Source organism: Tamandua tetradactyla, chromosome 5 (assembly GCF_023851605.1).
Source record: "Tamandua tetradactyla isolate mTamTet1 chromosome 5, mTamTet1.pri, whole genome shotgun sequence".
NCBI classification, from domain to species: Eukaryota; Metazoa; Chordata; class Mammalia; order Pilosa; family Myrmecophagidae; genus Tamandua; species Tamandua tetradactyla.
In genome coordinates, this window is record NC_135331.1 from 100,872,488 (window position 1) to 100,899,328 (window position 26,841).

Genomic DNA, 26,841 nt, shown 5'->3' on the forward strand with positions numbered 1-26,841 from the left:
GCATTTAAGGAACTGAGGGTGATTTCAGACTGGCTGGAGCTTCAGGTGGGGCCTCAGAAGGGGCTGCAAGAAGTGAGCCTAGAGTAGAAGGTGGGGCCCACTCATGGAGGTGTGTGTGGATTGGAGGATTGGAGCTGTCTCTTGAGGACTGCAGGGGCCATGGCAGGTTTGAAGTAGAGAGAGATTGGCATCAGATTACATTTGGGGAAGATCACTGAGGCTGCCATAGGAAAAGATGGATGGGCAGTGTGAGACTGGAGAGAACAGGCTGGCGGCTGGTGAAGCCAGCAGACAGGACAAGGCCGTCCTCCTGGGACCTGGGGAGCAGACACAGAGATGTTCAAGAGGGATGCTTGGCAGGACTCTCTGTGAGCCTGGGTGGGGCATGAAGGTGGAGGAGGTGTAAGGATGACTCTGGGGCTTTGGCTGTGGGTGGGTTGAAGAAAGAGGCCCAGTATGTTCAAAAGGTTAACAAAGGGCTGGACACTGTGAAACAAATCACCATCCCACTCTAGAACAAGACTGCCGCATCCCTGATGGGGCCTGGTGCACGGTGGGTGCCTGGGGATATCTTTGGATTGAATAGGGTGGAGCTAGAGAAGGGGCCAGGAAGCAGAAAGGGATGCTACACAGCAGCTGAGATCAGGCCTTTCTAGTCTGGAAGGAAGGAGGTTAAGAGGGGATGTGGCTGAATCTAGAAAACCAAGAACAGGTCTGGGCATCAGTTGTAGAGAGCGCTGCATGAAGCTTGAGAAAGGAAAACTTAATCCAGTTAAAAGAAACTACTTTTCACAGGCTGGCTATAAACTCCTGGAGGAGGTGTGGACTCAAAATATACCTCTAGAGGGTTGGACAAATTCCTGGCTTTCAGGGCCAGGATGTGGCAGGAGAAAAGCGGGCTGGAGCTCCACAGGGCCCAGCCTGCACCTCTGGGAGATGGAGGATGGCCCTATCTTTGCTTTTGCTGGACACTGGTTCATGCAGCCCTGAGCAGTCAGTTCTTTGGCTGTGAGGAACCACATCCTGTGAGGAGGAAGTGAGGCTGACCACCCACTGGCCAGCACAGCCCATCCCAGGAGTTGACCCAAACACCCTGTGGCCCCTCCCTGGGCCTGGTCTCATCTAAAGGGAGGATTGATCTAGATGGCCTCTAAGGTGTCTTCTGGTTCTCATTTCCTTCTACTGACTGAAGTCTAGGGTTGGTTTTGTGATTTAGGATGGAGGAGGAGAGAAGGAGAGGAGTGGAGAAAACCGAGGGCAGGGAGCCAAAAAAGTCACGAGGTTCAGAGCCTGGGAGGGACTTCAGGGGACCTGGAGTATGGATGCAGTCATGCATTAGAGATTTATTGAGCACTTACATTTGGTGCCAGGGAACATTCTAGGCCCTGGGGATCTAGCAATGAGCCAAAGAGACCCAGTCCTTATGCTCATGGAGCGCGCAGACCAGTGCACATGGCCAGCACGTGGGTCTGTTAGCTTATGGGTGCAGCTGAGGTCCTCTCAGGCCCAGGAGGGTGGGTGACCTCAGCGGATCCCTGTGTGTGCTCCTTGCAGGTGTTCTCCATGGTGCCCCCATTTGAGATGAATGGCCTCCCTCGAGCTATGCCTCTGAACCTACCCTACCAGGACTTCAAGAGAGATCTCTCCGACTATCGTGAACGGGCACGGCTCCTCAACAGGGTTCGGAGGGTGGGCTTCTCACACATGCTGCTTGGCACCCCCCAAGTCCCACTGGCTCCTGTTCAGCCTCAGGCCAATGGGAAGGAGGAGGAAGAGGAGGAGGAGGAGGAAGAGGAGGAGGAGGAGGAAGAGGAGGAGGAAGAGGAGGAGGAAGAAGAGGAGGAGGAGGAGGAGGAGGAGGAGGAGGAGGAAGAGGAGGAGGAGGAAGAGGAGGAGGAGGCAGTGGCTCTGGGGGAGGCACTGGGGCCACACAGTGGCTCCAGCAGCGAGGGGAGTGAGAGGAGCACTGACCGGAGCCAAGAGGGCGCTCCGTCCACACTGCTGGCTGATGACCAGAAGGAGTCCAGGGGGCGGGCCTCTGTGGCGGACGGGGACCTGGAGCCTGAGGAGGGCTCCAAAACGCTGGTGCTCGTCTCCCCTGGTGACATGAAGAAGTCGCCCGTCACTGCCGACCTGGCTCCCGACCCCGACCTGGGCACCCTGGCTGCCCTCACACCTCAGCACGAGCGGCCCCAGCCCACTGGCAGCCAGCTGGATGTGTCTGAGCCGGGCACCTTGTCCTCTGTCCTCAAGTCTGAGCCCAAGCCCCTGGGGCCCGGACCCGGGCCAGGGGCTGGGGCAGTGACCACAGGGGCTGGGGGAGTGGCAGTCACCTCCTCACCCTTCACCAAAGTCGAAAGGACCTTTGTGCACATTGCAGAGAAAACCCACCTCAACGTCATGTCTTCCGGTGGGCAGGCCTCACGGCCTGAGGAGCTGGGCTTTGGGGTGGAGCCAGGCCTGGAAATGTCCTCAGATGGGGGGCCTGCAGAGGAAGGGGTCCCGGTGCCCCTGGAGAACGGCATTGCCTTGTCAAGGTTGGATGGGGCTGAGACTGAGAGCTGCGCCCTGTCTGCTCCCCCCAGGAACATCCCCTCAGAGGTGGCCACTGACTCACTGCTCAATGGCCCAGCCCTTGCCGAGGGGCCAGCCCCAGCGTCCCTGCTGGAGCTAGGCCCTGAGAAACTGCACACTGTCTCCCCTAGTCGCCATGCCATGCCAGCCCCTTGTATAAGGAGCCGTATTCCTGTCTTGTTGTCTGAAGAGGACACGGGTTCGGAGCCCTCAGGCTCGCTGTCAGCCAAAGAGCGGTGGGTCAAGCGGGCACGGCCGCAGCAGGACCTGGCGCGGCTGGTGATGGAGAAGAGGCAGGGCCGGCTGCGGCTGCGGCTGGCCTCAGGGGCCTCGTCCTCCTCCAGCGAGGAGCAACGCCGCGCCTCTGAGACACTCTCGGGGACGGGCTCTGAGGAGGACACCCCCACCTCTGAGCCTGCCGCACCCAGGAAGGCAGGACGGGCAGTTGCCGCCCGGAGCAGGATCCCCCGCCTCATCAGCATCCGCATGTCCACAGCTGCCACAGCGCAGCAGCCCCCCAGAAGACCCCACGGCGCGGCTCCGGCATCTGACACGGCCATCACCAGCAGGTGAGGAAACGCTGCCTGCCACAGGGTGGGCAGGGGCTTGACCATCGGGGGCCCTTTATCAGCAGGGGCTTTCCCAGAGCCTGGTCAGGAGCAGCTGAGGTTTAGGAAGTGACCCTCAGCCACATTCTTCCCAGCTGCGCTCAGTTTCTCATCTGACTTAGGCCCCAGCTCTGTCTCTGGGCTCAAGAGAACAGAATAAGAAAGCCTGGAGGGGGTGTCAGGGAGGCTAGTGTTGGGCAAGGTTGGTGGGAGCAGCGGGGTTCACACACAGCCTCCAGTGTGCCATGGAGGAAAGAAAGATAAAGGATAAACCCAGAGCACAGAATAGTTGGGAGAAAACCTTATTTCATATTAATATAAACCTGGATATATTATAGAGTAAGAGGCAAAATCCGTGAGATTTTGAAACAGAGACGAGAAAAAAAGGCAGCAGCAGGCGATTTGGGCAGCATCCCCTGGGAATCTGTGGCCCCCCACAGGTCCTGCTCTGAAGAACTGAACTCCAGGCCCAAGTTTGCCCATGTGTGCCATGGCCTCCTCAATCTCATCCAACTCTGAGGACACAGAATTGTAGGGCTAACTCAGTACTCAGGAGGATTCTGAAAATGTCTGCCTTTTTTTGTTTGTTTTCTTTGCCCTCTTTTTTTCTCTTATCTTCTGCTCCTCCTGCAGGCTCCAGCTGCAGAAACCCGTAGGGTCGGCTATGACTACTGACCTACGCCCCAAACAGCCCCCAGGACGCGGTCCCGGCACAGGTCGGGCCCGAGCAGGAGCCAGGCCCCCCAGACAAACCCCTGTCCCTCGCAGTCCGGGTCCCCCCACCGCTGCCACCGCCACCTCCGCCACCTCTCCCGCGCGCAATTCCAGCGCGTCCCCCCGGAGCCAGTCCCTGTCCCGCAAGGAGAGTCCCTCCCCGTCGCACCAGCCCCGGCCCCGGGGAGCCCCGCAGGTCCGGGCCCGGCCTGACAGTACCCCCTCCCCTGGGGGGGCCAAGAAAGGACCTAGAGGGAAACTCCAGACTCAGAGCGCAGCAACCAAAGGCCGGGCGGGAGTCGCCGAGGGCCGGGCCGGGGCTAGATAATGACGCCCGCGACTCTCCGCGGCGGGACTGGTCCTCCCCGGCCCCCACACCCTTACACCCCGGCCCCACACCCGCAGCCGGCCACACTGGAACAGCTCCCAGCACAGCCTTACGCGCCTGACACGCGCCACCCGCGGCCCCAGCTTCCCACCTGCACACGAAGACGCGCGCAAATACGCGCCACACGCCTCCCCCGGGCCCGGCCGGTAGGGGGCGCTGCGCCGCCCGGGGGAGGAACCTCCTCCATTTCCTTCTCCTCTCCTCTGCACCCCCTGCCGCCAATCAGGCGGGGCAGGCTCACACGGTTCCTTCCGCCCCGGGGAAGGCTCAACCACTTCTCACCTAGGACTCCACTTCTCGAGCTACCCTATTTACTCACCCACTAGGCCTCGGCTGCTCTCCATGCTCCCCCAAGGACCTCTGCTTACACCTTTCGCGGCGCCTTTCCCTGCTCTCAATCCTCCCCCAGCCAAAGCTCTCTCCCGCTTTTAAGAGAAGAAGCCTCAAATCCCGAAGTGGAGGCCGCTGGGGGCCAAACTCATAGTCTCCTGGGAGTGTGGTGGCCTGGAAGGCGTCTCAGTTGCCAGGCTGGGAGTCAGGGTGGGGGTGCGTGACCCAGGGCCATCGGTGTACTCAGGTGTGAGGGGGCAGGTCTGACCTGCCCCAAAGTCAGCTCCATCCAGGATGTCCCCGTGGGAGGCAGTGGGCAGGCAATTCTTGGGGGGGCTCCCTTACATCTCTAGCACGCAGTGACACCTCCCCCTAATTTTGGGTAGGCTCTTAGTAGGAACTTCCCAGGTGTGTGGTCTGCCTTCTTGGGTGAGCATTTACCAGAAGGAAGTTGGAGGAGGTCTTTAAAAGGTTTCCTCTCCTCCCTTGGTTTCCTGATTTGGTGCTCAGGACCCCTCACCATCAGGAATTCCTTCTTGCCATCGAGCCTCAATCCTACCTACAACAGTTCCAGCGATCTCCTCCTCTCCTGAGTTCAGTGGAGGTGGGGAATGGCTGGCCATCATGTTCTCTGTGCTGGTCCTTCAGAGATTCAGGGACTCAGTTTTGGCTGGGTCTTGCTTCCTGCTCTCAGGGCTGTGCTGAGGAGACTGGGTCAGGTCACCACCTTCCTTAGTTGCCAGAGGGGACAAAGACAGTCAGAGAAATAGGCAGCTGGCTCCTAGACCTGATGTAAAAAGGCCCTTCTAACTTCCAGATTGTAAGCTTGTGTGATGAGCCCCAGCCCAAGTCCCCTGCCCTGCCCCCACTCCAGCTCACCCTCCAGCCTGCTCCCTCTTGCCCTAACTGCATCCAGCATAGCCAACCTGACCCTGCAGAAGCTGGAGGCTGTGCTGCTCCTTGGATGGGTGAGGGGCCTCCTCCTGGGTTCAGGTTCCCACAGAGCTCACCCATTTCATCAGGAGCCTGAGCTGCCTGCATCCAGGACAGACAACACACTGGCTGCAGAAAGAACAGCCAACCCTGTCTGTCTGGGACACGACCCCTGCAGGCCTTCTCCACCTCAGCACCCACAGCCTCTGCCCCTGGCCTGGTTCCTCTGTCTTTCCCTGGGCCAGAGAGAGCAAGCTGAGACATCCAAGGGAAGAGGAAGTAAGTCTCCAGCATGCCTCAGCTGCCTGGCAGCATCCAGCCACCATCACCCAGAAGAATGCCCATAAAGAGCAGCCTGGTGGTGCCAACTGCACCCCTTGTGGACAGTCAGCAGGCTCACCTAGTGGAGGACTCAAGAGTGGACAGCCTTCAAAGTCCACCCCACACTGACACAGAAGCTCCCAGAACACTCAGGAAACCTCTCCAGAGTCCTCCTTGTCAACCTGAGGCCCTCCCAAGGCCTCTACTGCCCTCTGGATCCAACAGAGGGGGTGAAGGAGGGGCTGCTCCCTCCCACCTAGAGCTTCTCTGAATGACAATCAGCTCGTGCTGGGTGGGGACCAGGGCATGACCTCTGGTGCCCAGGTCCTGGGCCTGTTCCTTGCCACCAACCGAACTGTGAATGTAGGGCCCCAACCTCACTCCTGCCCCAGGACCAATAACACTCTGGTTTGGAATTAGGAGGAGGGGGAGCCTGAGAGATTCCCAGGCCCACCCCAGCTTCACCCAGCACTGGAGCTGGACAGAGATGCAAAACCCCATCAGCTCTTGGGATTCCAGACCTCCTAGGGCTCCCAACTGACCTCAGGCCTCTGCATCATTGAATGTCACTGGGGCAGCTAGGGGGGAGGGGGAGGGAGGTGCATGGGGACTGACTCAGCTTCTGTCCCCAGGGAGGATCCAGGACAGAGGAAACCACATCTCACAGTACCCCCAGCTCCATCTGCAACCTCTCCCTTCTTAAACATCTGGCACCCCACCAGGCCCTCCCAGTCCTGAGTCCCTCCTCTATTAAAGAGGGTCACCCTTCCACTTCCCTATTATGACAGCCTGTGTCACTGGCTCAGACTTGGGGTCTGCTAGCCAAAAACATGTATGCTCTCCCCAGCCTCACTGTGCAAGATGGGAATGCAGGAGAGGGGCTGTGCCCTAGGCACTTGGGCTCCCCGCATCCTAGCTCCTTGAAGGGGCTTGGCTTGCTTAGTCTTTTCAGCTCCAGGGGACTAGCCCTTATGGGCATGGGGTGGGGGGGAGTTGCCCTCCCCCAGGAAACCACCGAAGAATGTTTACATGCCAAACAGAATGTAACCCCCTCCCCACTCCTGTCACTGCATGGCCTCTGCCCATCCCACGCCTGTCTACCCCCCACTCCAGCCTGGAAGCTGCTGTCATGATTAGATAGGGTACCAGAAGAGGAGTAGCCATCACACCATTAAAAGCCTGTGGACCTTTCCGTTGGCTTGGACTGTTCTTCCCTCTGGAGTGGGGAGGGTAAGAGGCCTGGGGAGGAGAAGAGAGCCAGATGGTGGGCAGATGGGGAGAGGGCTCTTTATCTTATGGTGGCAGACTTTATGTTTACAGATGAGGAAGGCTCAGGATAGGTACAGTTAATGGGCTAAGGGTCACACAGGTGGACCCTGTGTATCTCTCTTGATAGCAAAACTTGCACGCTTCCTCAGCTTCCCTCACTGCCTCTTCTGGAGACCAGAGAATCCTAAATCTAGTTTTGTGCAGAGAGGGACTGAGGCAGAACTGTCATTGCCCTGAAGTTAACAAATGTGAGAGTGTTTGGAAAGCCAGAAAGTGCAGCAGCTCACAGGCAAAGAAGAAGAGTGGTCATTCCAGCAAAATTTATCAAAATCACAAACACACCTAGCCTGTGACCCAACATCTCCACTTCTACAGATTTATCCTATGGATATACTTGTACATCTGCCAAAGTATGTGTGTCCAAAATTATTCATTGCAGCCTTGTTTGTATAGCTCCACAGAGCCTCATCTGAAGTTCTGAAAACTGAGAGTTTCTTGATTCTCATTTGGTATCAATCTGACAAAATCAGTTCTAGTCTTTATTCATTCCATTATCATGCATTTTGCAGTGGAAATATTCACGTTTGATTATGGAGTACCACCCCACACCCTTTTAGGGTGTGTTATATGGAATATGTGCTGAAATATCTTTCTAATTATATATTTAAAAATCTGAATTCCAAAAGAAATTTGACCCCAGTGGTTTGAATAAGAGATTGTGGATCTATAAAAGCAAAAAGTTCATCAACAATCTAAACTAGTCAGGGCTGGGGAACTCCTCTGGGGTCCTGTGAAGCCCTAAAATGAATAAGGCAGATTTTGGTATAAGTTTATAGATAGGTCTCTAAAACTAAGAATAAGTAAAATAACAAAGTACATAATGTACAACCATTTGTGTCCAAAAGATTAGCTGTGCAGAAGTCTCAGGTGGCCTTGAGGGAAGAGCGCCAGGTAGAAGGGAGTCTACTGCAGTGACTTGCCATACCTTTTGAATTTTGAACCCTTATAAATGTTACACCTAGTCAATATATAAACAATTTCTGAACCAGGTCAGAATCCTGCGTTGCCTGGGAACCAGGGGGTAAAAGGGAGCCTCTCCCTTGGAGAAGGCCACTTGGGCACAGCTCTGACACTCCAGAGCCTAGGGAAACCTCTCCTGCTCTGCACCATGGCCCCTGGGGTACCCTTCTCCGGGGCAGGGGGGGGGGCAGGGGGAGTGAGGGTCTGGGGCCTGATTCACCAGCCTCCAATGGGGCCTTCAGACTTTCAATTTCCTCCTTGTTTAAAATGTCAAAAGTAAACATTAAACGTATATAAAATATGAAAGACCCTCAATCATGACTCTGACAATCTAGAGGTAACCCACATCAAAAGTTTAGTGTGTACTATTTCAGACCTTTTTCTTTATGTTTACAATAGTGCTCTTGCTTTCCCTCTCTCACTGTCCCTCTCTCTATCAATATTCTCTCACAAATATATAAATAAAAAGTGGAGTATATTGTGCCTACCATTCTGAAACTTGATTTTTATGCTTCACAGTAGATCTCGAACATACAGATCTTCCTCGTGCTTTTTTTTAACAGCTTTATTGAGATGAAGTTGTATTCAGTTTATTGAGATGAATTGTGTTCAGTTTACAATTTAAGTAGTACAGCTCAATGGTGTTTAGAATATCCACAAAGTTGTTCAAACAGCAGCACAATCAACTTTAGAATATTTTCATCACCCCATAAAGAAACTCCATACCCATTAGTAGTCACTCCCCATTCTCCCCAGCCAATCTAGTCCTGGATATCTACTAATTGTCTTGATAGATTTGCTTATTCTATACATTTCATATAAACTGAATCAAACAATTGAAAGACTGCTTTCTTTCACTTAGTATAATGTTTTCACTCATGTCATAGCATGTTTCAGTACATGGGTTAGTCATTCATTATTTAGCATTCATTCAATCATGCATTCAATCCATTTACTCAACTAATTCTGCAGGCTATTGCTGAGTCCCACATGTGCCAGAGGCTACACCAGACATCCAGCACTGCCTGGGTGCTGACACAAAGCACAGCGTGCCCTCAACAAGGTGTCTGTAAATTCATTTTCACTTTACATGTGGCTTGTAATCTGATATAGGAGACGTGGGGAGCAGCACTTAGCCCAGACTGGAAGCTTCAAGGAAGGCCCCTAGATGGACATGATGCCTAGATTGAATCTTTTGTTTTTTTTTTAAGTTTTATTGTGACAACATATATACAACACATAATTTCCCATCTGAACTACTTTCATGTGCAGTGAAATAAATTACATTATATGTAATTATAATACATATAATTAACGTATTCACAGTACTGTGCTCCCATTGCCATCGTCCATTTATGAGACTTTTTTTTACCACCCCCAAAAGAAACTGCATCCATTAAGCTCTTCCCACCCCCCAAGCCCTGGATGACCTCTTATCTACTTTCTGTCTCTGAATTGGTTTACACCCTCAAATTCAGGTAATAAGCAAATGCCCTTTTGCGTGTCTGGCTTCTTTCACTTAGCATGATGTTTTCCCAGTTCATCCATGTTGCAGCATGTATCAGAGCTTCATTTCTTTTGATGGGTGAATAATACCCATTTGTATGTATATACCACATTTCATTTATCCCTTCATTGTGTGGTTCAGTGTGGTGGCAGGTGTAGTACCAGGGAGTGGAGAGAGAGGAGTAAAGCAAGGGCAGGATCTGGCCTAGGGCATGGCTTGAGACCTGAGACCTGCTAGGCAATCCCACCTCCCAAGGCCCAGGGTTGGCTGTTAGGGACTACTTGATGATTCACAGATGAGAACCTGCCCAGCCCCTGGCAGACCTTCTCCCTACTCACCTCCAGAAAGACATTTCTCTGCTCTGACCTGTGGTTAAAGAGAGGTCTGAGGACAGGGGCTTGAGTAAGGTCAGTCAACCCAGGTGCTAGATGGGGGCCACAAGACTAAGAACATTTGGAGGGGCCTTTGACAGCAGAGGTGACACCACTAGGAACACCCTGGAGAGAAATAACCAGGATGGGAATACAGAGTGTGGTGTCTCTATCATCAGATGCTGGGACCTATTGAGATTTTCCCATTGGTTGCCCATGAGTCAAGGACAGGAGAACACAGACCAATCCAAGAGTGAGGGGTGGTCTGGATGACCTTCTAAGTCCTCAGCAGTAACAGGAGCCTGGTCATTTCCCAAAGTGATGAGGTGGTAGGGGAGGAGAGTCTGCATGGCCATGGGAATTCAGCCATAGGTCAGAGATAAATACAACCCTGTATTCATCTGCTCTAGATGGCATATTCTGCATTCCCATGTGCCAGTAAACCCAAGGTGTTGTAACACTACCAACATCAATGTTACTATAACAATCACCTCTATCTCTATCACCACCATTACCACTCAAACCACAGATACTCTTCTCCCAGATCATCACCAACATCAACATTGGGCTCTGATGACACAATGATAAGCAAAAGACAAGGTCTCTGCTCTCAGAGGAAACTCACCTAATTTACCATTATCACCACCACCACCATTATCTACTACGTAACCTTCATTACCACCACTGTCCTTATGACCGTATCACTGATCCAAGTAACCCTAGCCCCAACCCCTCATTTCTGTTCCGATCATCCCCCTCCCAATCACCAGCACTATCCCTACCATTACCAACACCATTACCACCACACTGTACTTACCACTATAATTGACTCCATCATTACCACCACCATCCTCAATATATGAAATGATTACTTGGGTTGTAGCAATGATTTAAGGATTTATTTGTTTTTCCCAGTGCACAAGACTCCTCCCCATCTAGTCTTGTATAAACGAAGGTCTCCACCCTGGACTCTGAGCTCAGGTACAGATTCCCGCATGGGGGTGGGAGGGATGGTTAAAAAAAGCCAATCACATGCAGATGTTCTAAAAATGATCATCGTGATGAATACGTAACTGTGATGATATTGTGAACCACTGACTGTGTACCATGTATAGAAAGTATGTGTTTGAAGATTTTTCTCAATAAAAAAATCCAATCACAGGGCTTTAATCAAAATCAGCTCTTAACTGGTGATTTGGTGCTGATCTTCCCTCTGGTGAGATTCTTGGCATTTCATACTCTACCTCACCAGCTCCATTATCTGCCTCCAAGCATCACGATCATTGTCACCACCCATACCTCAATAACATCAGAGAGGACAGCCATCATATGGGGGATGGGTAGGGAATAAGATGAAGCTAGGGGTTCAGTTAGTACCAAATTACTCTCTGTTGCAAGAGGCTACAGATTTGGATCTTAGGAAGCAATGCAAAGAGAGGGATTTGACCAGCTATTTCTGATGTGAGGCATAAGAGAAATTTCCATTGTGATAACTAAGGCTCTCTGGCCAACATCTAGGGTTGGCTTCATTGGTTGTGTTTTCTGACTGGAAAAACTGAGATCATTCCATGGTAGTGAACTACTGGATGGGCTATGGAAAGGAGATGACCACAAAACTTACACCTCAGGGGCTGCAAAGGCTATTGCATTTTGTTTACTTTATATGAATAATATGATTATATAGTAGTAAAGGAGAGAGGAACCAAGTGTATGGGGTCACAGGTGGACAAAAGCAAGGGAAACAGAAGGGGTCCCACCCTTGAGTTGGTCCCCTGGAGGGAAGCAGGCATGTTGGGGAGGGGCCAGGAATGGGAAGGGGAAGAGGTCACATGGGCCTCTTGGTCACATGGGCCAAGCTACAGAGCTGGACTTCCAGCCTCAGCAGTCAGTGCTCATGAAAGGCTTTAAATGAGAAGGTGACCCTGTCAGATTTGTGTCTTAAAAAGTTCAATGTGGCAAGCGTGTGGAGAATGGGTTAGAGGTAAGACTGGAGGCAGAGAGATTTGTACAGTTTATCTTGGCAGTCTTGCTACAGGGTTAAGCAATCTGAGGACAGGCACTGTGTCTGAAGCATCTCTGCACCTCACAGAATGTCTTGGCTTTCCTAGGGGCCCCACAAATAATTATTATTATCACCCCTGTAATCCGACCCCCCCCCACCATTATCCACTTCTTGTTTCTTATCACTTTCCCCAGTCTTATGCCTAGTAGAAGTACTGTTCACACACCATGTCATTGGTTTAGCAACTTCCCCAGAGCTTTCTCAGGAATCCAGCCTGGTGCAGATGTGGACATCTCCAGCTCCAGATTGGGTCAAGGGCTAGGAGTCAGGGGTCATGATACAACACCCAGCAATCCGCCTTCCCCCATTCTTTTATCTGTTCAACAAGGAAGATAGATTAAATTAGTGTTTTTCAAATTTTTCTTTAGCCTGGGACTTTTTTCAAAGAACATCTTCAGACGTTAACTATTTTTGAAATCTGAACTCTTTGGAACAGAATTTGACAATCCCTTGGTGGATAGATCCTCTCAGCTCTGCCAGCCCTGCGTATGGTGAATCAGATTGGAATAAATCTGACGTTGCTGGCTTCTGCTGTGCTTTTGCTACAGGGGCCATGGCTGGGAATGAATGGGGAAAGTTAGACTGAGCCAACCCTGGGTATCAGACATTGCAGGTACCTATGGCAGGACCTTGCCAAACCCCCTCTTTTCCCATTCACCAAGGGGCAATCTGGGGAGGTCCTGGAAATGGTGGAATGGGGCAAGCAGGAGGGACCATATGTGTGGTGAGAGCCTCTGAGAAAGGAAGTGGGATGGTGATGAATCTGGTTCCCCAGAAAGGCCCAGCTGCCCAGTACAATTCCAGGTGCATCTCAGGCCAGGGCAAAAGTTCCAGGTGCAGGCCTAGAGGTACAGGGAAGCCTCACGGCTTAGCAGAAAGAACCCTTCACCTAGTCAGGGCAGGTCCTCAGTCTTGAAACCCAGGCTGCCAGCCAGGCTGTGGCTGCAAAGAGGCGAGGCTAGCTTAAGGCCTATAGGACAAAGGGCATCCAGGGAAGGCTGGCACTGTGCCCAGGGCCTCCTCTCAGAGACCCTCGGAGCTCTGCTGACTAAGGGGCTGGGTGTTCATCTGCCTTACAGACAGCTACCCCATCATTGTGGTTCAAGGCCTCTGAATGGATAGCAGCCCCTTCCCCCAGGCACTGGGCCAATGGACAGGGTTTTCTGAAGACCTAGGTGGCCAGGGAGGGCCCAGTCCTGAGCCAGCCCCTGGGGGCTGGATTCTGGCTGCAGGCTCCATGCTCATCAGTCTATTTTGCTTCCGCCCCTGGAGTCCAAGGGTCCAGGCGGTGGGCAGGTTAAGCCGTGCTGGGCACTACAGAGGGGCCCACACTAGGGACAGTTGGTAGGTGGGTGGCATGGCCTTTGAGGAGCTGCTGGACCAGGTGGGTGGCTTTGGGCCATTTCAACTGCGGAATGTAGCACTGCTGGCCCTGCCCCGGGTGCTGCTGCCCCTGCACTTTCTCCTGCCTATCTTCCTGGCTGCCGTACCTGCTCACCACTGTGCCCTGCCCAGTGCCCCTGCTAACATCACCCACCAGGATGCATGGCTAGTGGCTTACCTACCTCGGGAGCCTGATGGCACGCTCAGCTCCTGTCTCCGCTTCGCCCACCCCCGGTCCCTCCCCAACACCACGTTGGGGGAAGAGGGACAAAACTCTGGGGACCTGGAAGGTGAACTCACCACAGTGCCTTGCCCTCAGGGCTGGGAGTACGACTGATCAGAGTTCTCCTCCACCATTGCAACTGAGGTACAGGAGCTCCGAGGTTGGGGGACACGTGGGTGGTTACTGTGTGACATTAGATACATTGCTTTGCTTCTTCAAGTCTCATTTTACCCATCGGCAGAAGAGGTATTGAATGTAAAGCATGAGCATAGTTCTTGCTAGTAGTAAAGGGCCCATATACAGGAGCTACTATTGTTATCAGTAACTGAGAGGTGATTAAGGCAAGGAAGGGCTAAGCTGGTTGCAGGGAGTTGGGGCAGAGAGCTGAGTAAGAGATAGAGAAACATCAAAAACTCCTTCACTCCTCTTTTCAGAGCTTAGGTCTGGGATTTAGATAATCCATCTGGAGATGGCGTGATGGTGGGGCAGTCTCTTTCTGGAGTGGGTCAGGACTCCTGTCATCACAGTAAAAGCAAAGCTGAGCTGCAGGATTGGGGAAAGGCACAGCCTTTCACCCTCTACTCCCACCCCCATACTGGGGTGAATAGTTGGGGTGCTTAATATCTGGCATGGAGGCAGAGGGATGACATAGTTGACCCCAGAAGGCCCCAGGTCTGGAAAGGAGGGGCTGGTGTCAGCAGGAGGGGGGCCTGTGCCCATGGGAGGCCCCTTCCTGCCTATCCTTCCAGTGGGACCTGGTGTGTGAGCAGAAAGGCCTGAACAGAGCCATATCCACCTTCTTCTTCGCTGGTGTGCTGGTGGGTGCCGTGGCCTTTGGATACCTATCTGACAGGTGGGATGAGGCGTGGGGCCAATAGGGGAATGGGGTGGGGAGATCCTCTCCCTTTAGATGGGGTATGGGCCTAGTATACCTTTCTTGGGACAACTTCACAGGGCCGCTGACCCTGCACGGCCCCTTTGCAGGTTTGGGCGCCGCCGCCTGTTGCTGGTGGCTTATGTGAGTGCCCTGGTGCTGGGCCTGGCATCTGCAGCCTCAGTGAGCTACATCATGTTTGCTGTCACCCATACCCTGACTGGCACAGCCCTGGCTGGCTTCACCATCACTGTGATGCCACTGGGTGAGGCAGGCGAGGGATGGGGAGGGCCTACAGGGCTGGAGGGAGGTGGTTGTTAAGGGTGAGCCTGAGCCCAGCTGCTCCCTACTAATTGTCTTTCTGTCTCTGGCCCCTTCCCTGGGCCCAGAGCTGGAGTGGCTGGACATGGGGCACCGCACCGTGGCAGGTATCCTGAGCAGCACCTTCTGGACAGGGGGCATGATACTGCTGGCACTGGTCGGGTACCTGATACGTGACTGGCGATGGCTTCTGCTGGCGGTCACCTTGCTCTGTGACCCAGGCATCCTCAGCCTCTGGTGAGGTCTTCAGGAACTTGGGAAGCTGGAGATAAAGGAGCTCAGAGACAGAATTAATTGGAAACTGAGACCCAAAGGCAGAGAGACAGGGAGAAAGGGAGACAGCCAGCATCAGTGACCAAGAGACAAGAAGAGACAGAGAGATATAGAAATCAGTAAACAGAGACTGAGACATAGAGATGGATGATGATGGCACAGTGCAGTGAAAGACAAGAGAACAAGATTTAGAGAAACAGAGAGCGAGAACTAGCAAGAGACAATGACTGAAAGGCCAGGATTGAAAGGTAGGTCCAGAGGGACAGATGGAGACAGACACAGTGAGAGACAAGAGAAAACAAGTGAGGGAGAGACCTGAGAGACAAGAGATGGAGAGATAAAGACAGATTGAGGCTGGCCCTGTAGAGGGGTGGAGACTGGGCTAGCATAGGGAGGTGAGCCACTCCCAGGCAGGGGAGTGGGCATTCCATTGCCTCCCAAAGATGACTTAGCTTTGGCTGACTCTTCTGGATATGTCTCCCTTTATCCTATGCTCTCCTACCACCCACGGAAGGAGTAGGTGGCAGGGGACTGAAGTCCTATGGATGAGGCCAATTCAGTTCAGTAGGAAAGGGTTAGGAAGGGACTCCCAGGTAGTGGCAATCCAAACCTGGGCAATGATGTCTGGGAGGATGTGGCTTTTGAGGTGACATTAAAGGATGAGTAAGAGCTCATCAGGTATGGGGAGGTGGGGGGAGAGGATGGTCTAGCCTGAGGGGATTGTACGAACAAGAGCTGGAGGTTGACAGCCTGCTGTAACTTAGTGTGTTGCTGTAAGCCAGCTCCAAAGCCCAACTTTCCAACTGAAGGGACTCCCGTTTGTCCCCTAGGTGGGTGCCTGAGTCTGCCCGCTGGCTTCTGACGCAGGGCCGTGTAGAGGAGGCCCATGGGTACCTGCTCTGCTGTGCCAGGATGAATGGGCGGCCTGTGGGTGACAACGGTTTGAGCCGGGAGGTGAGGGTGACTGTGTAGGTGTAAGTGTGGTCTGTCAAGCACCCTCCTCTCTTTCGGGCCCTCTGTGGAGAGCTCTAAACTCTTTAGGATGTCCTGCCTGGTAGGTCACAGCCTTGACTCAGGGCCCACCCTTCTCAGCGTCCACGTGTGCCTTACCTTCATCACTTCAGAGGAAAGGAGACCCAGAGAGAGCAACATGCCCTGCTGAGGCCACACAGCCAACTCTAATGTCACAATCTCACCCTCTCCACTACCACAGACCCTCGTACCTAGACCTGTTCCACACACCTAGGCTGCGACACATCTCGCTGTGCTGCATGGTGGTGTGGTGAGAAAGAGTCTGGCCTGGGACTAGGGTGGAGGTGGGGACAGGCTCCTAGAGGATGCTGAGTGTGAGAAGTATGAGGGACAAATGAACTGGGGAGGACAGGAGGATCTACGTCCGGGATCTGGCTGGGGGACATCAGAAGGTGGAGAAGGTATCAGACAATTGGGTTTGAATTTTCAGGCTCCAGCACTTTCTTACTTTATGACTTTGACAGGTCACTTAACCACTCTGAGCCTCAGTGTCCCTTCTGTAAAGTGAGGATGCTTTATTTCCGACTTTACAGAGTTAATATGAAGATTAGGGTAAAGTTGCTTTGGCTGAAGGCATGTACTGCACACTCAGGGAGCGTTACAGAATGGAGAAGATCCTAGGCAGTGGGCTCTAAAGCCTGGGAGGTGTTCCTCCCTGAGAAGAAAGGACAAGGGAGGTGGGAAAGCTGGCTCGCCGCCCCACCCCCACCCCCACATCCCGAGTGGCATCGCGATCTTCTGCAGGTTTGGAGTGAACTTCTCCTATTATGGTTTGAGCATGAATGTGTCCGGGTTGGGACTAAATGTGTACCAGACGCAGCTGCTGTTTGGGGCCGTGGAGGTGCCCTCCAAGCTGCTGGTCTACCTGTCGGTGCGCCGCGCTGGACGTCGCCTCACGCAGGTCGGGTCGCTGCTAGGCACGGCTGGTGTCCTTGGGTGAGCCCCGCCCGCAGGCCCCGCCCACTTCCATGAGTCCAAGTCCTGGAACCCAGCCCGCTGCCCCAGAGACCCCACCTCCTGGCAAAGAAACCCCCCCCACCCCCATCCTGTGGCTGGAAAACTCAGACCATTAAGTTCCTCCCACTCTTCGGAGACTCCACTTTCCATCCAGGGAGCCCTCGCCTCGCCCACATGGCCCAGCTCATTGCCTGACCCCCTTTTCCTCCAGAGACAGGGCCCTGGAGCACTGCCCTGGTGGTGATGGGGAAGGGTTTTTCTGAAGCCGCCTTCACCACTGCCTACTTGTTCACGTCAGAGTTGTACCCCACCGTGCTCAGGTAAGTGGGACCTGGGCCCCAGACAACCCACCTGAGGATTAAGCTTGTCTATCACATCTCTTAAAACTCTTTCACCCCACCACACACACACTACACCACAGACCCTCGCAACCCATTCTCACACCATACCCAGAACACAGAGCTAACCAGTGTCTGTGTTTGCCTGAGCCTGGCAGCAGTTGGGGCCAGCCAGTATTTTATCTTGTGCACTGTGTGATGCTGTGACAAGTCAGGCAACCTCTCTAGACCTCCTTAAGAAGAAAATAGTCACAAGAAGCCCCATCCTGCCCACCCAATCACCACCTCGTGAAAGCAGAACTACTTTTGTGAGTTGCTTCTGGGGGGATCTTTTAACTGATTATTGGATGGTAACTCCAGGAGGTGACAGGAGAGAAGAGGACTCTAGGCAACTGGGTATGTTTAGAAAGGCTTGATTCTCCTCTAACATGTCAGGGCCTGTGCAAGCTGCTGATCCCCTTCCTTCCACATTAGCTTTTCCCTACCTGCTTTCTTGTTACTTTTCTCCTTTATCACTTGTGGTGATAGCTAGTTCGTACTTTATGAGATTGGCGTGAGGTGGCCTAGCCTGGCTGAGACCAACTGAAACAAGCCCTAGTTCTCTCAGCTGTCCAGTGAAAACCAGGTACAGGGCCTGCCAATTCTGTAAGGGGAGCCCTGTGGGGCATGAGCAGGTGTGAGCTCATCAAGTAGGTTTGAGCAATAACCTCCTCTCCCATCCTCTCTCTTTGGACAGACAGACAGGGATGGGGCTGACTGCACTGGTGGGCCGGCTGGGGGGCTCACTGGCTCCACTGGCAGCCTCGCTGGACGGAGTGTGGTTGCCACTGCCTAAGCTCACTTACAGGGGGATTGCCCTGCTGGCTGCCTGCACTGCAGTCCTGCTGCCAGACTAGGCAGACACAGCTGCCAGAGACCATCCAGGACGTGGAGAAGAGGAGGTGTGTGCACAGGACGCTGTGTATGCGCATATGTGAGCATGTGCATGGTATGTGTGCTCAGGTGCTTTGTACCTTCCTCAAAGAGGAAGATGTTTGCATATGTGTACTTGGTGCATGTATATGAGTGTACACAGATGAATATGTTTCAGAGGTATGTAAACTTCATGTGTAAAAATGTTTGAGTGCAGGGCGGGTCATAGTGGCTCAGAAGGAAGAGTTCTTGCCTGCCATGCTAGAGACCCAGGCTTGATTCCCGGTGCCTGCCCATGCCATAAAAAAAAAAAAAAAAAAAAAAGTAGGAGTCCATAAGTGTGTACACACAAATACCCAACATTTGGGTAAGAGGTTTATGTGCGCACACTCAGGTATGCCTACACAGCAGGTATATATACAAGCATGTGTGTGAGTCCCTTGTGGGAGTACGTGTTTGGATACCAGGTGTTGAGGAGAGCCATGGGCCTGCCCTGATGGGTCAGGCTTGGTTGGGAAACTCAGGGGCTAACTCTGGATTTAACTCTGAGGTAAACTCTCCCTCTGCTCATGGCTCCTTCCTCTGCAGTACCCTGTCCAGCCTGCAAGAGGAAGAGGTGCCCATGAAGCAGGTCCAGAACTGAGAAGGATTGGAGCAGGCCCTCCACAGAAGCTGTGCAGCAGGAGCTGGGGAAGCAGAAGGGAAATCTCTGTGGTTGGGGCCTTAGACTACCAGCTGAGGGCTGGAGGTGCCACTGGAGCCCCCTCCCTGTGCTCATCCAGTCCTAACTGTTCTGCCTCTAGCAACAGGGCAACTTCTCAGAATGTAGTGGACCACTGAAAAATTCTGGGCCTCTTCTCCTGGCTGGGGAATCTTCTGTGAATAAAGATGCCTCTAGGGTTGGGGCAACAGTGGGAAGCTATGGGAAGAGCCCTGGATGGGAAGCCACTGAGTTTGCCCTGGGTTCCAATGCCAGTTTCCCCACTGATTTGCTGTGTGGCCTTGGGCAGGTATGTGCTTTTCCCTCTATGGACCTGTCTGTTCATCTCGCAGAATAATGAAGCATCTTAGCAGACTTCACCACAGAATCCATTATGCTCAAATGACATGTTAAAGAAGGTACTTTTTCTAGAGATGGTGCTAAATAAGGGACAATCCTATGACTTCTGGCACCAATGGGGCTGGTGGACATGCTGTCCACGGTGTGGAGCTGAAGATACCCAATGCCAGGATCACGGGACTAGGAAAACAGAGCTCTTTGTCCCTAGGCACCCTGTAGGGCAATGCACCCCCATTGCCACACTCTCCACTCTCCAAACCTATATTTAGGCCTCCAGCCCACAGAAAAGCTGAAGGCAAGGGAGCCAGTATTTTACTGGAGAAACCAGAGAGGCTGAGATTCAATAAACACAAATTTTATGAGTAACTTGAAGCTCCAGAACTTGTTGGGAAAGAGGGTAGGAAGGCCAGGGGGGCTAGCCTTGAAAATGGCGTAGCCTATGACCCCAGACCTGACAGGAATGAGAAAGCAAGAGTTGGCAGAGAAACTCCAGACTCTGGTCCATGGGCCTGTTCCTCCCATGGAGCCTAAGCTCAGGCCCCAGGATCCTACCATTCCCTACCCCCATGGGACTAGAGAATCCATTGGACCAGGGAGGGGATGGTGGGAGGCCTGAGTAAGGGTGACTTCTCTTGTGACCACCTCATTTGGATTTTAGCTCCGGTCATAGATGTAGCAGCCCACATCGCCAATGTTCACACCTGAGGGAGAGAGCCCCATCACCAATTTGGCTGGGGTATGCTGGGTTAAGGGCTAGAGGGAATTGGGAGGAGGCTGGGATGTTTGACCACAGGGGAAGTTATCCACACATCCCCACAGACCATGTACATTCCATATTTTAGGCCTGGCATCTGGGGTAGGGCTGCCCACCTTTGGGGCCAAACAGGTAGCCGTAGCAGGGAATGTGGCAGTAGGGGACGCCGTCATGCTAAGACACAGAGAGAAAGATAGCCTGCCTCAGCCTGGCTCTCTTCCCATTTCCAGCCTCCCTCCTTCCAGCATATCCACCCATCTCTGACCTGCTTACCTCGGCATGGCTCCCAGAAGTCAGGGTCTTCTGGCAGCGCTGGCACCTCAGACAGGGTCGGTGCCAATTTCTGCCCAAAGACATCACCTTCTCAGCTGGTGAGGAAGAGAGGCTGTGGCTCTGGGGACAGGGTAGGAAGACCCACCTACCTTGGACCACCTCCCTGCCCCTTGCTGCACGCCCTATACCCCCTCTTCCCAAGGTTTCCACTGTCACTTACCGAAATAGACGGGCTCCCCACAGCCAGGGCACAGCGAGGTCTCCCCAGTGAACATCTTCATGTGGGGAGGGCCTTTAAGGGTAAGAGGCCCTGGCTAGGGCTGAGGTGGGGGCCAGGGCCTAAGCAGGGCCACCAGCACTTGCCCATACGTGGCACTGTCCTCTTTCAAAAGCCATGCTTACCACATGGTAAGTCTGCCTTCTTTGGGCCCAGGGCCAAGTTCCTTCTGACCCCACCTCCTGCCCCATCCTCTTTGCAGGAGGGACCACCTGCTACCTTATTCTCCCAGGGGCTCAGGTGCCCACCAGTCCAAACCTGTCAGCAACTCAATCCCCAGGAAACCTGAGCCGACATAAGAGCTGGCCAGGGCAAGGGTGTCATGTGTTGGGGAGCACAGTGTCAATGCCTACTCCATGGGATGGGAGGGAGAATCCAGGACTAGAGGGGAGAAGCTGAAGGTGAGGGGCTGGACCCATCTCAATAACACTTAGTTAAAAGGTCATTCCTTCCACAGCCCTGCCCAGGGAGAGGCCCAAATCCTAGGTCAGTTCTGCCTCTGACTAGCTGTGTGACTACACAAAGTCACTTGCCCTCTCTGGACCTGTTTCTTCACTGAAAATGGGAGTGATGATGCCATTTGTCCTACTTAATTCTTAACTCAGCTGGTGATACAAGGGAAACTAAAAAAGGAATCCACAGATAACTTTGCCAAAAACAGTTACAGGTATCTGAAGCAGAGGGCTGGGTAGGAGACTGCCACCTGGGCCCAATTCATGCCCAGCCAGGGAAAGGGTCAGGAGGAGCTGGGGCTAAAGCCCAACCTCACTTACTTTTCTTGCGTTGGGAGAGGCCAGTCCTGGGTCTGGAGGGGCTGAAGCTGCTGGGCCTGAAGGAAGTGGTGCTGGCAGAGGTAGGAGTGGGGTGGTTGTAGAGATAAGAGCCCACACCACCAATGTTCACCCCTGCAGAGAGAAGAGGGAAGGCTAGGCTTGAGCCTTCAGCTCCCAGCTGAAGGGAGGATTCTGTTGCCATCTGTTACCTTCCACCCTGGAACTTACCCCTGGGTCCAAAGAGTGCTCCGTAGCATGGCTTATGGCAATATGGCCTCCCTTTATGCTGGGCACAAACAGAGGGAAGGGGCTTGGTTAGAGCCAAGGGGGCCTCTCCTGTGCCCCACAGCCTCCCCTTAAGATAGACTACCAGGTAGTCTGTCCACTGGCCTTTTCTGGTAGGGCTGGGAGGGGTAGAATGGAAGGCTGGCAAAGGTAGGCATTGACCAGAATTACCAGTATGGTTGAGGGAGAAAGGGCAAGAGAAGGTCAGGAGGCACTGGTGCTGTCCCTCCCCCGCCCCAGCATGAAGTCCACCAACATAACACAAGTTCCCCTGATCCTAGCTAGTGTGTGGTCCATGGGATGGGTGGTGGTGGAGTTGGATGCTGTGGTGGACCTTGACCAGCCTCCAAGGCTGAAACTGGGAATCAAGGTCTGGGGGATAGTGACAGATACAAGGTTGTGCACCCTGGCCAGACCTTACCTCTGCGTGCCCGCCGGGGGACAGGACGCTGTGGCAGCGCTCACATTTCAGGCAGAAGCGGTGCCAATTCTTGCCCAGTGAGCTCACCTTCTCAGCTGTGGAGGGAGCAGGATAAAGTGCTGGGCGGAGATCAGGGGCCTTCTTCAGCCCTCGATGCACCCCACCCGGCTCTTAGAGTGGGGAGGACGCGTTTGGGAGCTGGCGGAACACCCGTCCGTCACAAGAGGAAAAGGGGTTCTGGGACCGCACCATCGCCAGCCCCTTGCTTCCTAAGGGAATCTAGCTATTCACACTCGCCCCGTTATCTCCCCCATTTCCCCTCAGTCTGTGCCTCACCGAAGAAAACCGGTTGCTGGCAACGCGGACAGGTCCAACTCATGGCTCCTCACAGGGAAAAAGCGAGGAACACAGTAGGTACCTCCGCCGGGCTCCGTTCCCTCCCCCTTTGCAGGCTCCGCCCATGGCACAGCTTTGACCCTCACTGGGCTCAATTCACTGCTCTGTGGCGCTGACTGGCTGCCAGAAATTTAAAACCACTCCTCGCTAGGGACACAGTGGACCTTGTAGTTATTTTGAACAGTTAAGTCTCTGATCTGAGGGGGAAAGAGCATCCTGAAGTGAAGGAGCTCCGGACTGGTAGGGGAGGGGTGCAATGAAGACGCCTAGACTGGTGACACAAGTTTCTGGTTTGATAAGGAGAAGGAAGGTGTCCAGACCACAAATGTTATGAACACACTACTCCCTCCCCAAAGCGAGGGAGTAAGCATTTTTGAAATGGCTGAATTCCAAGTCAACACTAGGGAAATGGTTAAGAGCCACAGACTCTGAAGCCAGGCTTCCTAGTTTCGGAGCCCACCTTTGTGATTTAGCTGTTTGGCTTCAGGCAAATTACTTAACTTTCCTCTGCCTACATTTTCTTATCTGTATGATAAGTATGATGATAACAATCTCTATTTTTTAGGATTGTTGTGACTATTAGATGAGTTAATACATGTTAAGTACTCAAACACTTTACACGTAATGTTAAGGCACGTAATGCTATAAAAGCGATAACCATCATCACGGTGGGTCTTTTACTAAACTCAAGACTCTTAGTTTGGAAGACTGGAAACGGTATAACTGAACAAGAAAAACACTGTATGCAGACCACATTTAGAGAATGCTTGCTTATTATAAACTTGAAAGTCTGATTTAGACACCTTTACATATCTTTAATTTAGTTTGCTTTCAAATGTTTAAATATTTGTTAAAAGTAGCACAGTAATGCTTCAAAGACATTATCAACAAAATGAAAAGTCTACTCATAGAAGGGGAGAAAATATTTGCAAGTCACATTTCTGATGGGTTACAGTATCCAGAAAAGATAAAGAACAACCCAACAATAAAAAGACCACCCAATTAAAAAAACAAATAATTTGAATAAACATCTTCCAAGATAAATAGCCAATAAGCACATGAAAAGATGCTCAACACCCTTAGTCATTAGGGAAATACAAATCAAAATCACAATATTTGTCTTTTTGTGTTGGCTTATATCACTTAGTATGATGTTTTCACAGTTTATCCATGTTGCAGCATGTAATATTCCATTATATGTATATATTACATTTTGTTTATCCATTCATTTGTTGATGGACACGGGTTGTTTCCATCTTTTGGCTACTGTGAATAATACTGCTATGAATGTTGATATACAAATAGCTGTTTTGAGTCCCTGTTTTCAATTCTTTTGGGTATTTCCTAGGAGTGGAATCGCCAGGTCATATGGTAATTCTATGTTTAGCTTTTTGCCTTGTTCATTGTTAAGGGTGGAAGGATTGCATACTGTGAGACAAACTTTTCTACGCTTTCTCATTTGTTTCTTGCTTTGGGGAATATTTCAAGATCTTTAATTTTTATAACTGTTTTTTAAAGGGCTTCTTTAACACACTTGAAAAATATTATAGATTTAGCTTCCACTGAATATTACTCTCATGGTTCTGCCTTTCTCAAATATTTCTTCTCAAAAGCAGCTCAAAGTTCACTGCTTTTTGCTCCCTATGACTCCCATGGAAAAATTCGCACTTCAGAAGGGTGGGAGTATTGCATTGGTATATTTATTCTTAGACATGCTGCCTCCTCTTAGGAAGGCTAACTTCATCTGCCCAAGGATCTGCCCTCCTCATAATGTCCATGGCACAACAAATAATCCTTTCCCATTTTTCCCCAGTGCTTTTTGCTTTGGATCACTTTATGCACCTGCCTTATCCCTCCTAGGTATGTCATCTTTACCTCAGCATCCAGCCCAAGGCTTAACATGAGAAGCATACATCAGGGTGTGAGTACCATGCTGCTTTCACACAACTGTTTCCCATCTTCTCTGGCCTTCTCATATTGAGGAGTGACAAACACAACTCCTCTATTAAAGTGCTCAGGAGAGACTACTCGAGGCTTCCTTCTTTCTGAACATTTGGTATCCATTTGCAGGTACAGCATAGTATTTCACTCTTTTTTTTCCTTGCCAAGTTACCATTATTCTCTACACTAAAAGAGGCTGTGTGAGGAATGTTAACAGGGAAAATTAACAATTCTTGTAGGAATTTTTTTTTGAAGTGTTTTCTAGAATAATTGGTATAACTATTTACAAGTCACTAAATCATAGTTTAACAAATACCACAAATGGGTAAGTAAGTCTGGCTGAGTGTAAGAATTACCTAGTTAACTGTCAAGATGCAGTTTTTGTCATCTCCTCTAAAAGGCATGCCCTTCTCCCACAGAGATGACTGTTTCCTTTGTGCTCCTACTTGCTTTTCCCTGCACAGACCTCTGTCATGGTATCTGCAATAGAGGTGATAGGGTGATAGATCAGAATTCAATTCAAGAAAAATCTTCTAATAGACAGAGCTCAACATGGAGTGGCTACCTCCGACAGCAGTGTGTTTCCTGTCTCTGGATATGTTATAAGTAACACTGGACAACAAATCAACTGACTGTCAGTGTTGTGGAAGGATGCAAGCATCATACGCAGACAGATTTTTAAGGTCTTCACAATTTGATAATCTATGATTCTGTGGTTCCATTCCCAAAGAGAAGTCTGAAATGCATGTTAGCAAGGGAGCATTGTTAAAATAAAGACAGCTATTGTCTAGGGATTGCCAGTTACCATATCTGTTATTAAAGCTCCTCACAACCACCTGATGAGGGGTATAAATGCTACATTTCCAATTGTACAGAAAATGAAAGTGGCTTGGAAAGGTTAAGAAATTTGTTCAATATCATATAGCCTCAAGCATTCTGACTCCAGAGCCCACACTCTTTCTACTCCATGCTCCCAAGTATGGTTTCTGCTGAGCTGCCTATGTGTTTTATCCTGAAAGGATCTACACTTATCTGCAAAGCACCTCTGTACCTGAAGATAAGAGGACCTATTCAGGTAAATAATGGGTTGAGGGGCAAAGGACAAGGAAATGTCATTAAAACCTTTCCATGGCTTCTTAGTGCCCATAAAGTTTTTAACTTGGCTCTAATACCCATCATGCCCAGGCTCTCCACCTTTCCAGTCTTCTAGGTATTCTTCCTGTTGTATCAACCCCTCCAACCACACTAAGTGAGCTTCTTAAACTTGCCAAGCTCTTTCCTATCTCAGGGACTTTAAAAATGCCATCTCCTTTTTGGGAATTCACATCCCAAACTATCTTCACATCACTAATTCCTGCCTAACTTTAGCTCTCTCTCCCCTACTCAATATCAGGCTATTGGCCCTAGGCCTTCTCTCCCATAGTATCGTGTGCTAAGGGTCGAAGGAGTCTATTCAATTACAGACCTGTTTTCTCTGCCTGAGTGCTGAACCAAATGAGAAAAAAAAGCAAGTGGCAATCCATGCATCACCTTTACTACTAATAAAGGCAAGGTTATAGCTTAGCAAGAAAACCAAATAGGCCTACCAACTTCCTGCCTACATCTGTATCATAAGCCTTGCCTGCCTTATTAGTGTTAGCTCCATGGGGGCAGGGACAAGAGCTGCCTAGCCAACCACTGTGCACGTTTCCAGTGCCTTGTGCAATCTCTGACACACAATGTTCAACAGATATTTGTTGGTGAATGAATATTAAATGTTATACACAAGTCCTCATCAGGAGGGGAAGGAACTGGTAGGGACTGGACTTCATGGGACAGTAGTAGCAACAGAAGCTCTGGAATGAAGGAAGCTCAGCTGCCTAGGAGTAAGGTCTCAGGAGTTTGTTTTTTAATTTAAGTGAGGATCAGTGTGTATGACACAAATCGGGGAATACGATTTATACTGATTATAAATACTAGGCAATTAATAAAGTAAAAAGAGAACTGAAAACTTGCTTTGGTAGGAGACTAGTCCCACTAATAACAGTCATTCACAAGAACTTACTAATTAAGATTAATTAGCGTGGAGTACAATTATGTCTATCATTAAATATATGGCAAATGAGAGAATGTGGGAAAGTGTTATGTAAACCGTAAAACACCTTGCAAATATGGCTGCTATGTTCTGTCAGGTTAGCTTTGCAGTAAGTTTTGATTACAACTGTAAACTCCACTCATTTTATGTCTTTGTAGACTTGCTCAAGTACATGGT

General features: G+C 51.2%; 3 protein-coding genes across 6 annotated transcripts in view; 2 read left to right on the plus strand and 1 right to left on the minus strand.

Annotated features, from left to right (window-relative positions):
• Window positions 1-7,060, plus strand: part of TTBK1 (tau tubulin kinase 1) — a 41,063-nt gene extending 34,003 nt beyond the window's left edge. For both annotated transcript variants that reach the window (XM_077161870.1, XM_077161871.1), the window contains 2 exons: window positions 1,555-3,143; window positions 3,816-7,060. In XM_077161870.1, coding sequence (XP_077017985.1) covers window positions 1,555-3,143; window positions 3,816-4,224 — 1,998 coding nt within the window. In that variant the 3' untranslated portion in view covers window positions 4,225-7,060. The remainder of the gene's footprint in view (window positions 1-1,554; window positions 3,144-3,815) is intronic.
• A 6,394-nt stretch (window positions 7,061-13,454) lies between these two features.
• On the plus strand, window positions 13,455-19,053 carry SLC22A7 (solute carrier family 22 member 7). The gene is given in 11 exon segments (XM_077161875.1): window positions 13,455-13,847; window positions 14,453-14,556; window positions 14,688-14,842; window positions 14,967-15,135; window positions 16,002-16,125; window positions 16,296-16,453; window positions 16,948-17,139; window positions 17,319-17,480; window positions 18,235-18,387; window positions 18,389-18,438; window positions 18,983-19,053. Coding segments are annotated over 11 exon segments (1,731 nt in total).
• Window positions 18,720-24,517, minus strand: CRIP3 (cysteine rich protein 3). 3 transcript variants are annotated; one of them, XM_077161872.1, is made up of 8 exons: window positions 22,590-24,517; window positions 22,254-22,348; window positions 21,776-21,833; window positions 21,548-21,679; window positions 20,718-20,789; window positions 20,498-20,592; window positions 20,341-20,398; window positions 18,720-20,171 (listed from the first exon to the last, which is right to left on the minus strand). In XM_077161872.1, the coding sequence occupies exons 1-8, from the start codon at window positions 22,630-22,632 to the stop codon at window positions 20,125-20,127; spliced, it is 600 nt and encodes a 199-aa protein (XP_077017987.1). In that variant the 5' UTR covers window positions 22,633-24,517; the 3' UTR covers window positions 18,720-20,124. The 3 variants fall into 3 exon arrangements, with proteins under 3 accessions (XP_077017987.1, XP_077017988.1, XP_077017989.1); XM_077161873.1 differs by lacking the exon at window positions 20,718-20,789; XM_077161874.1 differs by lacking the exon at window positions 20,341-20,398.
• Between the last annotated feature and the right edge of the window lie 2,324 nt (window positions 24,518-26,841).

Bases quoted from the DNA above. Each gene is read 5' to 3' on its own strand.
- CRIP3 (XM_077161872.1), bottom strand. From the start codon at position 22,632: ATGAGTTGGACCTGTCCGCGTTGCCAGCAACCGGTTTTCTTCG. The intron at 22,349-22,589 runs GTGAGGCACAGA...CTCCCTCCACAG, and splicing joins CCAGCAACCGGTTTTCTTCG to CTGAGAAGGTGAGCTCACTG. The intron at 20,172-20,340 runs GTGGGCAGCCCT...TCTCTCCCTCAG, and splicing joins CTACCTGTTTGGCCCCAAAG to GTGTGAACATTGGCGATGTG.